We start from the raw sequence: 17,810 nt of genomic DNA on the forward strand, positions 1-17,810 counted from the left end.
ATTTAAGATTTTAAAGCATTGTACCCTTTTTCATTATTTTGACCATTTACGTTCTGCAAATAAGATAAGATAAGATAATCCTTTATTAATCCTACAATGGGTAAATGTACAATGTTACAGCAGCACAGAGGAAAGGACAGAGAAACAGGTCAGGAAAAAAGTATAAACAAATAATGATAAATCTATATATACAAAAAACTATTACAGACAATATATAAAAGACACTTAAAAATTATATATAGTAAGAAAGAATATATACATCTAGTGCATAGAGATATGATTATGATAGGGTGGATCAGTATTATTGCACAAAGCGCAACAGTGAATAAATATCAAATAAATAGTAGATAAAAAGATGAGAAAAATATTGCACGTTAAACATATTGCACAAATGGTGATAAGGGGATCACAGTACTTGTAGTGAGATGGATATTGCACACGGTAAGCATTACAGCTACACTGAGTAGTATGTAAGTTTGTGAGTAGTATGTAAGTAAATACATGCTAGAATTGACAATATTTGTATTTGTGGGAGAAATGTTGTCAGTGGTTTATAGAATAAAAGAGAAACTGGACATTTTGAAGTGGTCTCTTATTTTTTTTCCAGAGTTGTAACGTTATATATATACAGTGCCCTGAGTTCTTGAGTCAGTTATTGAACTCAGAAGTTTAGAATCACTGTTATGCTGCTCTGCTGCCCCCAGATCCAGATCTAAGTAATAAGTGTGTACACTTCTCAGCTGTGGTCTTCTATTGTTTTAAAACACTTCTGTTTAAAATTTACATTTTGACACAGTCCTCCAGCCTCTTGCTGGCCTACCTACCTGCCCCTATCTAATCCCTGTCCAGAGATCTCCTCCATTCTTATGCCAAGCCAAGACTCGCGAGATCAAACGGGGGAGAGTAAGTTAAGGAAACATGGCGATGTCTAATCTGTTAAAGGTAAGAGACACTACAGCTCAATGCACTCAAACTGCACTCAGTGTGCTGCGGCTGTGTGCGCGGATTCAGCTTTCAACGCAGCGATTTAATAAATGCTTTTGGGCTGATAAACGTGACACTGTGCTTGGGCGGCTTCTTGCAGGACCACTTTATAGGCTAGCTTGTTTTTGCTAGTCAGGCTAAAGCAGAACATAATGTTATGCTATGCTAGCCTATGCTAAGCTAACTAGCTAGTTTATCCGGGGCTATTACTGTCTTAGTAGGTGGTCAGCTCGCTTTAGCAGAAAGCACAGTAAGGTTGTTAATTTTATTTGGGATTTTTTATGTTTTTATAGGGGTTTATCTTACGATGTAGCTGCATGAATACAATAACATAATCAAATTTATTTTAGTTAGCTTGCTAGCTAGGTAGCTTAGCTTGCTTAGCTAACTATACCTGCTTACTGACAGTGACCGGCTAGCAGTCATTTAACCTAGCTAGCTTACCTGAAATTTCGCCTTAGCTAGCAAGCGAATCGGGAGTCATGCGTTACTAACAGTATTTTCAGCTCGTTTTAAGTATATTAAGCTCATAATAAACATTATTTTTGCTAGCTAACTAACCTAGCTAGCTATCATAAACTGTCAATGAGCACCAATAGCTTTAGGTTAGCTAATAACGCCGTTTCTAGGTTAGCTGGCTAGCTAACGTTACATTCACAGAACCGTAAAAAGTTAGCTTAGCTAGGTGTAAACTAACTGTCATTAGTTAACGTTAGATAGATTTGATAGCTAAATACAGCTCTGGAGAATAAATAAGACAAAATCAGTTTCTGAATTAGTTTCTTTGATTTTGCTATTGATATGTATATGTTTGAGTAAAATGAACATTGTTGTTTTATTCTATTAACTACGGACAACATTTCTCCCAAATCCCAAATAAAACATTGTCATTTAGAGCATTTATTTGCAGAAAATTAGAAATGGCTGAAATAACAAGACCTCAAATAATGCAAAGAAAACAAGTTCATATTCATAAAGTTTTAAGAGTTCAGAAATCAATATTTGGTGGAATAACCCTGTTTTTTAAACACAGTTTTCATGCATCTTGGCATGTTCTCCTCCACCAGTCTTACACACTGCTTTTTGATAACTTCATGCCACTCCTGTTGCAAAAATTCAAGCAGTTCAGCTTGATTTGATGGCTTGTGATCGTCCATCTTCCTGTTGATTATATATATATATGATCAAAGAAACATATCATTTTAAGTGGTCTCTTATTTTTTTCCAAAGCTGTATATATGTTAGCAAGCGAATGGCTTCCAGGTTAGTTAACTGGCTAGTTATATCTCTCTCTTTTATTTGCTATCTCTTTTCTATAATCAGCTTTGTAAAAGCTATGTGTTGTTGAAAATAACTGCGTAGATAATAATTATAATTTTTCCATGTTAGTTAGCTAAGTTAGCTAGCTGTCAGCTACAATGACCTGTAGGCAGCTGTCACTCATTGAATGCTGTGACATACAGCTTATTGACATATCTCTGGTGTGTTTGCCAGGTTAGCTTTAACTATTTAAGGTGTCTAGTCAAATACAGATAGCTGACGATTCTGGCACAAATACAGACCAGATAGCTAGACAAAATTTATTTTTTGGTATTGCTAGTTAAATATTGTGGACCAAAACCAATCCAGCTGTGGCAGCCACATATAATGCTTGTCATGTCCTTAGATGCTGTGCTGTCCATTACCTTGTAACATAAACCTCATTATTCCATAGTTTGCTAACTACATTCCCAATGTGTCTAATCAAAAAAATAAGTTACAGTTCCTCTGGAAGTTCATGTCTTGTGTGTGAAAAGTATTGACATTCATTACCCTGTAGGTAGAAGTATAGATATTAGGGTTTAAAATACTTCTGTACAAGTTGAAGTATCATCTCAAGTGAAATGTAAGGGGAAAAAATGCCATTAAGGACAAAGCTTAGGCCACGTCACAGGGTCCTATAGTGCACTACCCTCCCCTCCACCACACAATTTTTTCTAAAAGCCATAATGAATATAATGTTATATTAAAATGTTAATGTTAAACAATTAATGTGTTTTAGTACAATGTTCTCTTGAGTCTCTGCACGGATCATTTTATATTAGGCTACATATGTCTGCTATGTTCTTGGTTGATAAGTATTGTGGGCCAAAACTAGTCCATCTGTGCCAGCCACATATGAAGAAGGCATAACATTCACTAGATCTCTGAGCCCAAAGAAATACTACTGTGTAAAATGTTTGCACAACAGTTATGTTTTGGCCCAAAACTGGCCCAACTTTATTTGACTAAATTCCATGCTCATCTAATAGTAACATAAACTTAATTATACCTTAGTTTTTTAATTAACTACCCAAATGGTCTATTCAAGTAATGAAGCAGTACTGAATACATTTCTTAAGAAAAAAAGTTGTTATGCTACTTTAATTGTGATGTTTCGTGTAATGGTTACTTTGTACTAGAAAAACCATTAAGACCTACCTGGTGTTTTTGGAGATTCTTTGTGTCAAATGTCAAGTTTTAAAAATATAAACATTTTGATCTTTTTAGAGTGGTCCTAAGGTCCAAAGATCCTGATGTTTTTCCTATTTTATGACTATTAATCACTTCAAGAATTGACTGTTTAATTGAAGCGTAATTTAAGTTTTAATCAAAAGGTTTAACTTCACCTGTCAGTGGGACTAAAGCAATGGCTGATTGGTGTAGGTTTAGCAGTTTTTCGGCATCTCTGTAATCTTTCTATTTTTTGTCCTTAGAACAAAGGGTCCCTCCAGTTTGAGGACAAGTGGGACCTGATGCGCCCCATTGTCCTCAAGTTGCTTCGTCAGGAGTCCGTAACAAAACAGCAGTGGTTCGATCTTTTCTCGTAAGGCTGTTGATGACATTCATATACATAATAGAGAATGTTAGCCCTGTTGTTTCTACTAAGAGCATCAGTGTAATTTATTTGACACTCTCTTCTGCTGCAGAGATGTTCATGCAGTCTGCTTGTGGGATGACAAAGGCCCTGCAAAGATCCACCAGGCTCTTAAAGAGGACATTTTAGATTTTATTAAGCAAGCCCAGGCGGTAAGAAATATGTTGGGGTTCATATGCATGCTTCACTTATGAACCCTCAACTTGTGCCTCACATAGCTAACCTCTCTTTACTGTTTGTCAAACTGCATGTCTTTTAGAGGGTGCTCAGTCACCAAGATGACACTGCCCTCCTCAAGGCCTACATTGTGGAGTGGAGGAAGTTCTTCACACAGTGCGACATCCTGCCTAAGCCATTCTGCCAACTTGAGATCACCCTGATGGGCAAGCAAGGTAGCAACAAGAAGTCCAATGTGGAGGACAGCATAGTGCGAAAGGTGAGCAGAGAGGGAAAGGACTTACATTCTTGGTTCTTGATTGGTACTTGTGGGCTGACCTGTATTTTCTTTTTTTCCTTCTGTTACTATACATTCGTAGCTAATGCTGGATACCTGGAATGAGTCCATCTTTTCCAACATCAAAAACCGGTTGCAGGATAGTGCAATGAAGTTGGTCCACGCTGAAAGGCTTGGAGAGGCTTTCGACTCACAACTGGTCATTGGGGTGCGAGAGTCTTATGGTGAGAGCAGAAATCTTAAGCAATTATGTTTTTGGTTAATCACATTCAAAATTACTGCCATTTTGCACTGGGTAAGCTGTTATTTTGCTCGATTTAATGTGATTTATTGCAAAGATTAAAAAATGTTTCATTTTGAGAAAGAGAGGTAAATGTGGCACCCCGATCGGTATCGGCCAATCATAATAAAAGGCGATCTGCAATCAGTACTGGCCCCAGAACTATTGTTCTTTCTCTGGTGAAGAGAAAGCCATAAGTAATTTTTTTTTCATGTTATTTTCTTCTGAATGTTTTGCTGCACAACAGTCTAATATATAAGCTTTCCACAAGAAAAAAAGCAGACAGGCTTGTTGTGGGTTGCTACTCAGTCCTGTAGTGTGCAAACTGTAACCATTAAAAGATTCCCCATTAAGTTAAAAAGATATATATGGTGATGCACAATGTGATCCGGTGACATTAGCAAAATTTAATTTTTTTTTGCTTTGTTCTACCTTTCTCTTTGCTGGTATGGAAACAAACAAGAACCGTTTAAATGTTTCTGGGGCATAAGCAATCTGTTTGTGATTCACTTTTTGTTCAATATTACACTAAAGCTTATAATAACTTTACATTAAAATGCTACCTTTTTTATTTTGGTATCATTTATATCCCAATATGTGCTTTTAAGTCAGGTGCTAAAGTAACCTACTTGCTTTTTGAGGGAGGGAAAACTCTATTTAGACAGATGTCATCCACTGTTAACAGTTCTTAATAAAACCATATAAATTTAGTTAATTTTTCAAGCTGGCATGGATTCTTAAAAGACAAAGAAAGCTGACATTGCCTTTCTCTATCAATAGAAGAGGTGTTTTGATTGACGTTTTTTTGACAGCCAGGCTCATTTGCCAATTCGCCATGTAGCCTAAATTGGATGTAACAAGTCAAACTTATCAAATATGGCTTAGCTTGTCTCACAATGCTTCATCTAAAATCAACTAAACTTTACTCTGTTCTTGTTCTGGGTGCATAAGCAGCTAAGTTGTTCCCTGTCTACAAATGCAAACTGATGTCTTTTTTCCATTTTTTTTAAACAAGCCTGTAATTGTACATTAATCGTGCATTAATTGTTAAAGACTTGTAGAAAATGTCTTTAAAGTCCAACATAGTCAAATTTCTCATTTAAATATTTTTAATTAAATGTAAATATTGAGGCGTCAGGCCTAGTGTAGTGCTGCACCATATGGACAAAGGTATTTAGACACGGTTTTTGGACATTGTTTCCAGAATGAAGGGGAACTAGAAGATTTTCTTGCTTTTATTAAGCAGTTTCCTCTGTCCAGAGTCTTTGTAATATTCTATTTTTTGTAGCATAACTTTGAGGATTTAATTACATTCAATGACAAAAACATTTATGAAGTCAGGATGTCTGATAAATACCTTCACTCTCGATTTATCCTGATAACAATATGCGTTACAATAAACATGATTACAAATGCTAAATTACACTCAGCTAAAAAATTGTCATATGTTTGCAAATTTCTCCTTTTTTAAAATGTTAGTTGGTAATTAAACATACAATATAAGTAGTAACATATTTTCACTTTTCAGCTGTAATGAAATTGTTTACCTAACTTCAAACAACATAGGTCAAAAAACTTTTATATTACTGTTTCTCTGGTCCTGTCCCCCTCTTGGATGTGATATTTCAGTTATCACAGGACACTAAAGCTACAGTCTATTGTATAACAATGTGGTTTGTGTCATTAAATGTAGACTCTAATTGACAGTTCCTAATGTGATTTTTTGTTTTTTTTTTGCAGTGAACCTGTGTTCCAACCCTGACGATAAGCTGCAGATTTACAGAGATAACTTTGAGAAAGCTTACCTGGACTCCACAGAGAGGTTCTACAGGACACAGGCACCCTCCTACTTGCAACAAAATGGGGTCCAGAACTACATGAAATATGTAAGTGTTCTACATGCTGTTGGTTTGGAGTTAGTTGGAGAAGTGTCCTCTGCTCCAGATCAGCTTGTGAATGGCTTGGCATTTAGCTTATTTGAAAGGAGCAGATTTAGGGATCATTGATTTATCATACTTGCCTGTGACCCCAGCACTGAAGATCAGATTTACAGTTCTGTGCTATGTTGTTGTTTTACAGGGAAGACATGGTTAATGGTGTGTTAGTGAAACTCATGGAAACAAACAGATATCCAGACATTCCAGATTTGCATTGTGATTCATTGCCATGTTCGTTGTTGTGTTTGTCACATGCAGGCAGACGCTAAGTTACGAGAGGAGGAGAAACGTGCACTACGGTATTTAGAGACAAGACGTGAATGTAACTCTGTTCAAGCAGTGAGTATTTAGCTTTTGTATCCATGTCCTTGTTTCACCTTTTGTGGTTAAGATAGAGAAGTAGGTCTGTTTCAAAACTGGTTTCAACAAGCCCTCATCCATTTGGCCTCCATCTGGTTTCCCCTCACAGGAATTCTCATTTCCACCTAAAGTGCTGTTTTATTCCTTTTTTCTAATTTATAGTCTGTAATTTGACTGCTAATGTGAAGGTTACCATTTTAAACCAAAAACTGAAACCAGGCAAAGAAGTTATTTACAAGATTTATGTATGTTATTTTCACAACTCAAAAACTTATTTGTGTGGCTAGCTGATTAAAACACTGAAGTCAACATACTCTAAGGACTCTATGTATACTCTAGACCATTTTCCATCAAAATAATACAGGTTCTTGAACCAGTTCTGTTCAGGCTAAAAACTGTGGTGCTTTTGAGCGAACCAGCTCACATTTCCACCAAGTTTCATCAACAGAGGGCGTTGCACAGCGTCGGTGAATAGAAGCGGCTGCAGTTTGTGCTACTGAACCTAGTATTCTTCGAATTCCATTGCAAACGAATGTTCCTGGTTCCAGAATCTACTTTTGTTGGTGAAAACGTGGCAAACATTTCAAAATTAGGTTTGCAAACTAGAACCGTGCCGGTTCCACGTCGGTGGAAACGCATTGTATGTGATCTTATTTGCAGTGAACTTGGGCTCTACCTAGTTTGGTCCAAAACAAAATATCAGGATTAAATGATGCTACAGATCACTATCCAGCTATAAAACCAAAATTTGGTTCATTCAAATAAGGTGGTTTTGGTCCAAGTCAGTTAAACCATTGTTCAGATTGGATTTTTTGGACCAGCTCAATGAATTTATGGCTGGCTACTAGCACCTATTTTACAGAATTGTTCTGAAACATGTTGTGCTAAGATTTGACTCATTATCACATGAATGACAATTTATGCTGGTGAACATTGTATACACTGCTACTTTACCTTAACCCTTGTTTATATACTGAAATAAAAGGAACCTGAATGGAAGGTTACGCTGATTCTGTTGTTTAATGCTTGTCCGTTCATAGGGAACCAAACCAATAAGTGTAAAATATAGGGAGAAGCAGCCCACAAGATGATTATGGCAAGATGTATAAAGTGCACTCACTAAACTGCAATTTGTCTAAAAACACCTGACTTTCTGGTGTTAAAACGTACTAACTCTAATAATAAGCTGCAGGTCAGGGTATGCTTAAAACTGTATTGGAACAGGCCCAATATTTTCTTCCAATCCTCATCTTAACCAAGTTTTTATTTGTCTCCACCCATGAGTAGTAAGTATTAAGAGTGCTATCAAGTGTTCCCATTCAAAGTTATTGATTGACAATTGGCCTCTGTTTCAGCTTATGGAATGTTGTGTAAATGCACTGGTGACGTCATTCAAAGAAACCATCTTGGCTGAATGTCCGGGCATGATCAAACGCAATGAGACCGACAGTAAGTATAGATTTGAATGAGCTTAAAGATCTTGTATGCATGTTTTAAGATTCAGCAGTTATTTACTGTTGTGTTGCTAATATGTAAATTGCGATCCCAACTTCTGCAGAGCTGCACCTCATGTTTTCATTGATGGATAAAGTCCCCAGTGGAATTGAACCCATGCTAAAGGATCTGGAGGAACACATCATCAGCGCTGGGCTGGCTGACATGGTAGCTGCAGCAGAGACCATTACGACTGTGAGTGGCAAATAAAGTATAAAAATATACATTTTAAGATTGCATTCCCAGAGTACGTACACTGTATGAACAAAAGTATTAGGTCACTGCTCCTAATCAATTAAATTAGGTGTTATGTGAATATAATTGTGGTACTGTGTATAGGATGCCACCACTGCTATAACTAGTTTTGTGAGGTTTCAACCTCCTAAATACTCTACCACCAACTATAGCCCTATCCGGACAGGATAAGTTTCTCAGGGGTTTAGTTTTATTAACCATTAAGTTTGGTGCAGGAGGGATAATGCTATGGGTTTTTTGGGGGAGTTGGTGTAGGTTAATTTCAGTAAAAGAAAATCTTAACCAAAACATTTTAAACAAATTTAGCGATCCAACTTTGTGAACTCAGCATGACTGTTCCACAAAGATTCATAAAGGCATTGGTTGGGTGAGTTTGGTGTGAAAAAACTTGCACAGACACTTTTGATCAAGGCCCTCTTGTCCAACATCAGTGTCTGATCTCACAAACACTCTTTTTGTGAACATGCAAATATTCCTTCAAACACACTCCTTCCAACAAGAATGGGAACTGTTATGGCTCTGCATAAATATAATAATATTCCATATTAATGCCTGTGGATTAAGAATGGAATGTCATGTTAGAGTAGTATAGTTGCGTCCCAGTACTTTTTTCCTTACAGTGCTAAAAATGCGTATTGGAATATGTTATTATCACAAATATATAGAAACCAATGGCAATTTTTCCTCTTTCCAGGACTCGGAGAAGTATGTGGAGCAGCTTCTCACTCTGTTCAACCGCTTTAGTAAACTTGTAAAGGAAGCATTTCAAGATGATCCTCGGTTCCTCACGGCCAGAGATAAGGTGAGTGTACTGCAGTGTCCCTCTTCCCTCTACTGTTCACTGTGTGCAGTATGACTCATGACTGCACTCTGTTTTCTATACTAACCATTATATGTATCAAACTGATTATTAATTTTTTGTTTTTGTATTTTTTTTTAATCAAAATCTGATCGTTTGCTTTAAAAGCATTTTGGCACCAAAGAAGTAACATCTTTTCATCTCCTAGGCATACAAAGCAGTTGTAAATGATGCCACAATATTTAAGTTGGAGTTACCTATGAAACAGAAGGGGTGAGTAAATGCAACATTACTGATTTTCAAGTTGACGTTTTTTTTTTCTTCATGCTTTATATTCTTCACTATAATGTTCATGTATTGTTTTGTGCTAAATTAAGTATGTGTTGTCTTGTATGCAGAGTGGGTCTTAAAACGCAACCCGAGTCCAAGTGTCCAGAGCTGCTAGCCAACTACTGTGACATGCTGTTGAGAAAGACTCCACTTAGTAAGAAGCTTACCTCTGAGGAAATCGAGCTGAAGTTAAAAGAAGTGGTAAGTAGAGATAGAAGAATTGATTGACTATGTTGTAGTGTTAATTGATTTTTAGCCCAAATGTTCATTCAATTAATAGGATAATCCCAAATTGCTCCATATAAGCATTGTTTAACCAATAAATAATACTAGATCTGCCTTTCACCAATCTATGCAGTAAACACACAGACACTAGTGACTACACATGTCGAAAGCAGTGGACAGCTATCACTTTATCACCCGGGAAGCAGTTAGGGGTTAAGGGCCTTGCCTTGTTGCAATGGCAGCTTGTCGAACCTAGGTGTCATATCCACAGCCCTGTAATCAGAAGACCACTACCCTATTAAACCCAGTGTAGAATCTGTTCTTGGGGCTCAATGTTTTTACAGTATTTGATTCACATATTTGTAGAATGTGTAAAACAAATGTGCCTTGTGGAGAAAGCAGAATAAAGATTTTTACCACAACTAACCAAATACCCCTTCTAAGAGTTCACCTTTTAGGCCAGAACAGTGAGTATCAGACACAGTAGAGCTAGCAAAGATAACAAATGACACACTGAGCTCCACAATGACTTAGCAGAGTTAATAATATAGTACATTTTATCTTGAAAGTCAAGAAAGGAGCCATGCATGATGATGCATTACCAAGTTTCCCTGGTTGCATCTTCGATCTGTATTTTCATCAAAATAACCCATCTTTAGTGTCATGAAGAATCTACATGAAAATGGTCTCTCTCCTAAAAAAAAAAAAACAGATTTTTTATTTCTCTTATTTATCCTTTGTTGTAGTTACTGGTGCTGAAATACGTCCAGAATAAGGACGTGTTTATGAGATACCACAAAGCTCACCTGACAAGGAGGCTAATCCTAGACATCTCAGCAGACAGTGAGATAGAGGAAAACATGGTCGAATGGCTGAGGGTAAGAAGCATGTTATAATGATTTAAATATATATTTTAGTCAGAAAAAAAATCAATTTTGAATCCTTTAAAAAATGTTTTTTCTCCTCTATTCTGCAGGAGGTGGGTATGCCTGCCGACTACGTCAACAAGTTGGCTAGAATGTTCCAGGACATTAAAGTTTCTGAAGATCTAAACCAGGTCTTCAAAGAGATGCACAAACACAACAAGCTTGCTTTACCAGGTACATTTTTGTCATACAATATATACAGCTCTTGAAAAAAAATAAATTAAAAATTAAGTTTCTGGAATATAAGCAAGAGGAAGATGGATGATCACACAAGCCATCAAATCAAGCTGAACTTTTGCTTGATTTTTTGCACCAGGAGTAAAGGCATAAAGTTATTCAAAAGCAGTGTGTAAGACTAGTGGAGAAAAACATGCCAAGATACATGAAAACTGTGATTAAAAACCGGGGTTATTCCACCAAATATTGATTTCTGAACTCTTAAAACTTTATGAATATGAACTTATTTGCATATTTTTTGTTATTTCAACCATTTCTCATTTTCTGCAAATAAATGCTCTAAATGACAATATTTTATTTGAAATTTGAGAGAAATGTTGGCTGTAGTTTATAGAATAAAACAACAATGAATCAGAGAAACTGATTCAGAAACTGAAGTGGTCTCTAGGGGTGGGCAATATTATATTGTATACAATATATCGTGACACAGAAATATCATGATATTAAAAATCCATATCGTGATAATAGGGCTGTTCTGTCTTAAAAGTAGTCTATTATTTACTGTGAAGCTTTAGGTGTATTTATTGTATAATTGTTTTAGTTTGCAGTTTATATGCATGCACTAAATATTCTGCAATAATATTTGCTGCATTATATTATTTTATGCTATATTATTTATTTAGCCACATTATGATTATTCTGTTATACTATTATACTATATTCCTGAAATGAATTAATTATTTTAGTTTTCCTATATCGCCAAGTAAATCGTTATCGCAAAAATACCCTGAAATATCGTGATATTATTTCAGAGCCATATCGCCCACCCCTAGTGGTCTCTTAATTTTTTTTCAGAGCTGTGTATTTATGCTCATATCTTAACCAGTTTATCCTGGTTTACATATTTTAATGTCCTCTTTTGTGCCTTTTCTGTGCTGCAGCGGACTCTGTAAACATAAAGATTCTGAATGCTGGAGCCTGGTCTCGCAGCTCAGAAAAGGTCTTTGTCTCGCTGCCCACTGAGCTGGAGGACCTTATTCCTGAAGTTGAAGACTTCTACAAGAAGAATCACAGTGGAAGAAAACTCCACTGGCACCATCTGATGTCCAATGGCATTGTGAGTAGGCATTCTGCCTTGTTTATCTATAACTTCCACCTGATGCTACAGTCTGTAATAGAACAATACAAACTTATGTAGAATTAAACAGTGACATCCTGTTTTTACTATAGATCACCTTTAAGAACGAAGTTGGACAGTATGACTTGGAGGTCACAACTTTCCAGCTAGCAGTTCTATTTGCCTGGAACCAAAGACCCAGGGAGAGGATTAGCTTTGAGAACCTGAAACTTGCCACTGAGCTGCCTGACGCCGAGCTGAGACGCACACTCTGGGTAAGGAATCAATTAGCACGGCTTAATGAAATCATATGATACCTTAAAGAATTATTTAAAATCATTATTTTTTTATTTGATGTATGATCAGGTTTATTTCTGATAAAGCTTTTAAGACAATTTGTTTTGTTCTCCTCCTTTTTAGTCGCTTGTTGCCTTCCCAAAACTCAAACGACAGGTTTTGTCATACGAACCTCAAGTGAGCTCTCCCAAAGACTTCACAGACAGTACATTGTTCTTTGTTAACCAGGAGTTCTCCTTGATGTAAGTATCTGTGCTTGAGTTGTCTTAGGCCTTGTCGATACATGCATGAATATGTTTCGTATTTAATATTTAAAAATTGGAATACTGTGTTTAATGTCTCCACAAGAAAAATACATTTTTGGTTACTGAAAACATTATATTTTTCAAAAACTTCTGTGTTTTATTTTGTGCGGACATGATAAATGGAGCTATATGAAAATTCTGTTGTCTTAACATACGCATGTTTCTGACTGAATCTCAAATAGCTCTTTACTCCCTATATAGTAAACTACATTAGGCGCATGTTTACAATGTCAGCACACAGAGAGCACTGGATTTTAGTTTTCCACCTTTGAATAAAAGTATAAATATAAATTGTTTTCTGTTACAAAAATATAATTCTTTATTTTGATTTAAAATCTTTAATATTTTGACTTGCATATTACACTGCTTAAGAAGTAGTGTGTAATGTATTAATTTTCCTTTCTGCTGTTTTGATTTCTCTCTTTTATGAAGTACTGTTACCCCGTACAGGGCTAGGACACTCATGTAAGCGATTTCTCACTGTGAGGGTGAAAATAAATTAAATATATCTGCATAAGTGTGGACAGGGATTAAATTTATTTGCACTTCAATCTGAACTGTGTGTTGTTTTGCCCTTCATTTGTGTGACTAATTTGTGTGTAAGCACTGAGGGCTTTTGTTCTTTGTTTGTTGTTTTGTTCTTTAGAAAAAATTCAAAGGTGCAAAAGAGGGGAAAGATTAACCTGATCGGTCGCCTACAGTTGACTACAGAGCGAATGAGGGAAGAGGAGAACGAAGGCATTGTTCAACTTAGGATATTAAGAACACAGGTATGTACTTAATATTAAGGTGGCTGTCCTATTTTAACTCTTTTAAGGGTGAGGATAGAGTGATTTATGTTTTTATTTCCCCCCATTTAAATATTTTAGGAGGCTATCATTCAGATCATGAAGATGCGTAAGAAGATCACTAATGCCCAGCTGCAGACGGAGCTTGTGGAGATCCTGAAGAACATGTTCCTTCCGCAGAAGAAGATGATCAAAGAGCAGATTGAGTGGCTTATCGAGCACAAGTACATCAAGCGTGACGAGACGGACATTAACACCTTCATCTACATGGCGTAGCTAGCGCTTTGGTTCGCTCTAAAGATTCTTATTATACTGGTAAAGGTGAAAATGGTGAAACCTGCAGGAAGTCAGCAGCGGGAGAGGGGTGCCGAAGCCGTGGAGAAACCACGTTGGCTGCTGATCTCCTCGTAGAGCGACGGGCTTGTTTTTAATGACCGACAGTCACACACCAGAATAGCTCATTTAAAGAAAATCCCTGCCTTACCTTACAGTAAAGAAACACGAGTTGAGGATGGGAGTTTTCAGAGGAAAAAAAACAAAGAAAAAAGACAAAATGGACTATTTTTGCCAACTGGTAGTCAGTATGCATGGTGGGTGGTTTGCCTTTTTTTTCGTGAGTGTCTACATCTCCAACAGCATGCCGTCAGTGGGAATGTCTTAGTCATCCAAGGACCTGTTTGTGTGTGCCGTGTTTGTGTGCCCTCACCCCCAACCATCCGTCTGGACAAGACTGTGTCCACTCTTCTCCCCTGGCCTACAGCTCACACTGCGCCTGCTGCTGCTGTTGCTGCTGATGATGCCGCCGCCACCAACACCGCCACAGCCACCACCATCATCATCATCATCTTCCTCCAGTGGGTTTTGGCCATACTTGTAGGCCCCTTTCTCCCACTGCAGCCACACAGGAGCCCTCACCAGGATGGAGGACTTGAGCGTTAGCACTTTACACACTCTGCCACACTATGTCAGCATGGCTTTCTTTCTTTCTCTCTCTCTTTCTCTTATTTCTTTCATCTATTTTGTGTGAGTGTGGGTGTATTTTCCTTTTTCTTTCTTCTTGCAAGTTTTTTGAATACAAGATAGCTGATAAACATGTTAAGCTGCAGGATGTCCATCCATTCAAGATCATCAGCACCTTCGTGGTCCTTCTTCCCTCACTGTTCTTCATTTCCTTTCTCTTTGGCCTACACTGCATCATGCATCATCTGCCTCTACTCCTCCTTTAGGAGGAGGATGATTTGGGTGTTTAATCGGTGTTATCAGGTGGTTGATATGTTTGTTGTTGCCGTAATCGTTGTCGAGGTTTTGCGAGACAGTAAGGTCACTTAACAATTTTTTATTTTATTGTGTGGTGATGTTTTTCATTTCATTCTTGAGTAGAGGCAGACGATAAACCTCACATTCTCCACGAGAGGCTGTTCACACCTGCACACCTGTTCACCCCTGCTTTGACCTGCAGGCTTCTGAAGAACATTGTAGTTGTTTGAGATACAGGTCAGCTAAGCCAAGTCTTGTCTGTCCAGTCTTTCCTCAGTGAACCTCAGGCATAGAGGGGCAGCCAAATTATTGTGTGTAGTTTTTAAATTAATGACCCATGAGATTTATTGGAATGATTTTCCATTCCGCTTGAAGCAGCTCGTAATATGAGTGGCTCACTTTTTCACGAATCGCACATCGCCAGGCTAAAACATGGAAGACTTGGGTTTTTTGGCATTACGCAGCAATGAGAGAAAATGTTCTGTAGCAAATGTAGTCATCACTGTATGTGTCTGAATGGTTGATTATCAGCTTCTTGAATTTTCTTAAAAATAGCCCCTATCGTACTAACAAATTTGGGCATTTTCGACCTCTCCTGTTGCCGGGTTATGTAGAACTTTATTTTTAATGGCTTTTGATGCTGCACACTTACACAACAATAAAAGTCTATTAGCAGGTTAAGATATTCGTTTGGTGCACTGACATGCTGTTTAAGCTTGTCGTATAATATTTGATACATCTTTTGACATTGTAATCACCAGCTAGATCCATCTGACTGATGTCGCTTTTATACAGTTGCTTATACGCCTTCAACCTGTATAAAAAAGCTTTGTCTCCTGAACTGGAGCAACAGTAGTCTGAGATTTCTTATCTTCTCTGATAACTGGAATCATTACATGTGGTTATAATGGAAACGAACTGAAATATTGCATTAATTTTTTTTTTCTTTTTACAGTTTACGCCATCACATTTCTGAAAGACAATCATATCTTTTTCGTGGTGCAATTGCAATTCTAAGCATTGCCATTTTTTATGTTCCCTTTTCCATGTAGAAACCCTGTAGCATTCATCTTCATTGGTTAAATGTAATATTTCATATTGAAGACCATATCAATATAACTTAAGTATCCTGTACAGGATTAAGCTGGCTTTGGAACATCTGTGGATTTAACTAAATTTAAATTTCTTTTCAAATAGATTTTTTTTTTGTAATTCTTATAAAATGAAGTGATTAAAAGCTGTGAAATTTTCAACTCGAGGGAAACTGTTTTGTCAATCCAGAACTACCAGTAATTCAGTTGCCATCTCGCCTGTCTCACTTACTTACATATTTGTATTTATTTGATGTAATAATTTGTATTTGGTGAGGGAGCCACTCTTAATGGCTTAGTTTACATCTTAATTCTGCCCAAATCTGTGAAATGCGACAGGCGATCTGTTTACACGGTTTGCAGACACATTCTTCAGAGGTCAGCTTGGTTGATCAATAACTAGGAAAGACTTATTTCCTGTGTTGTCCTGTTTTGCTCAAAAATCTTTCAAAGCAGTGATAAACCAGCGAGAATTAAGATGATGGTTTTGTTTTAATTGCAAACTGTGAGTGCATGCAGAAAGATGCGTTAGTTAATTGGCAGTCGATAAACAGCGAGGTAGGGTGTAGGTGTGTTTCTGATCATTTCAAATGTGCCAGGTAGATTTACGACGTTAAGTTTCTTCTGACTGACCTGTAATCCTCAATATCTGCACAATATGATGGATAGAAATGCATTCACATAGATGCAAAATAAGCAATAAACAGAGAAGCTTTGATAATGAATGTAGATGTTTTTTGGAGGCCCGTCTTTGGCTACAACTTGCTTTATTATGTTTCTGACTGGCCAGCTTGCACCCATCACTCAAATTTGTGATGTGTTGAATTTAGTTGGAAGTGAAAAGCAGCAGTACCTGAGGAGGGCTGGCATTATACCTGAACCCAAAGGGTGTTGGGAACGCTCGAAGCATGTGTATTTGTTTGAAATGTGAATGACGATGATGTTTTAAAGCATTGGCTGCCCCGTCTACCTTACACAAGTTACATAATGCACACATCTCTCTCACTTTCTCTCTTTTCTCTTTAATCATCTGCTTTCATTGTCCTCCTTTCTTTTCTTTTTTTTTAAACTTCAGTTCACAAAACCAATATCTCTCAGATATCCATCCCCACACTTCACTGGTTTTAGCACCTTTGTTTGTAAAGGAATGTGGGAGTTTGTATGTGTGTGTGTTTTATTTTCTGCCCACTTTTCACCTCCTTTCTACTGTTACTTTACTCAGACACAGCCTATATGCTGCAGTGAGGCATATAATCAGTATTTGTCATCTTTTTTCTTTTATTTTTTTGTGCGTGTGTGTGTTGACAAGCATCAAGGTTAAATAGAGCTGTCTGAACAATTTTCAGTGTTAATTTCTAAGTAACTGAAGTTTCTGCACTCTTCTGCATATTTTTTTTTTTCCTCTAGGAAAATGAAAGCGAGAAATCGAGTCTGTTTAGTGTGTGGAACACCACCTCTGTGACATGAATTAAAAAAAAATAATAATTTAATTATTAAACGTGCATTTACTCTGCCTAGGATTGTCTAAATATACTTTTTTTTTAGGATGTGCAGACGTTGAGTTCTGTAAACTTGAAGAATTGGGTTTTCGAATCCCATACTGAATATATCACGCGAATGTGTGCCACTAACTGCAGTGAGGGGGGTTGGAGTGGCGGAGTGCTCGAGTGGACGTTTATCTTGCAGTCTGAGTGAACTGTTTTGGTGTACTCCATTCATTTATTTTTCTTTGAATGAGTTTCTTTTTTTAAGTTGTATAATTTATTTCCTTGCAAAATAAAGATGTCTTTTAAGGAGGCTGATAAGGCCTTGACTTCAGGTGTCACAATCTTAATGCA

At 37.1% G+C, this 17,810-nt stretch overlaps 1 protein-coding gene across 1 annotated transcript; it reads left to right on the forward strand.

Moving 5' to 3' along the window:
* Positions 1-850: 850 nt before the first annotated feature.
* Positions 851-17,785, forward strand: cul5a (cullin 5a). The gene is made up of 19 exons (XM_049467087.1): positions 851-942; positions 3,720-3,829; positions 3,933-4,032; positions 4,140-4,316; positions 4,417-4,558; positions 6,355-6,500; positions 6,810-6,890; positions 8,267-8,360; positions 8,470-8,600; positions 9,355-9,462; positions 9,668-9,732; positions 9,858-9,990; positions 10,761-10,892; positions 10,991-11,114; positions 12,059-12,234; positions 12,348-12,509; positions 12,655-12,773; positions 13,483-13,606; positions 13,706-17,785. Exons 1-19 carry the CDS (start codon positions 919-921, stop codon positions 13,898-13,900), a joined length of 2,343 nt encoding a protein of 780 aa, XP_049323044.1. The 5' UTR covers positions 851-918; the 3' UTR covers positions 13,901-17,785.
* Positions 17,786-17,810: the final 25 nt, after the last annotated feature.

This window comes from Astyanax mexicanus, chromosome 18, assembly GCF_023375975.1.
Source record: "Astyanax mexicanus isolate ESR-SI-001 chromosome 18, AstMex3_surface, whole genome shotgun sequence".
Classification (NCBI taxonomy): domain Eukaryota; kingdom Metazoa; phylum Chordata; class Actinopteri; order Characiformes; family Acestrorhamphidae; genus Astyanax; species Astyanax mexicanus.

Coding starts and splice junctions, on each gene's coding strand:
- cul5a (XM_049467087.1), top strand. CDS start 919: ATGGCGATGTCTAATCTGTTAAAG. Junction 8,601..9,354: donor CAGCAGAGACCATTACGACT/GTGAGTGGCAAA, acceptor TCCTCTTTCCAG/GACTCGGAGAAGTATGTGGA. Junction 12,235..12,347: donor ATCTGATGTCCAATGGCATT/GTGAGTAGGCAT, acceptor TTTTTACTATAG/ATCACCTTTAAGAACGAAGT.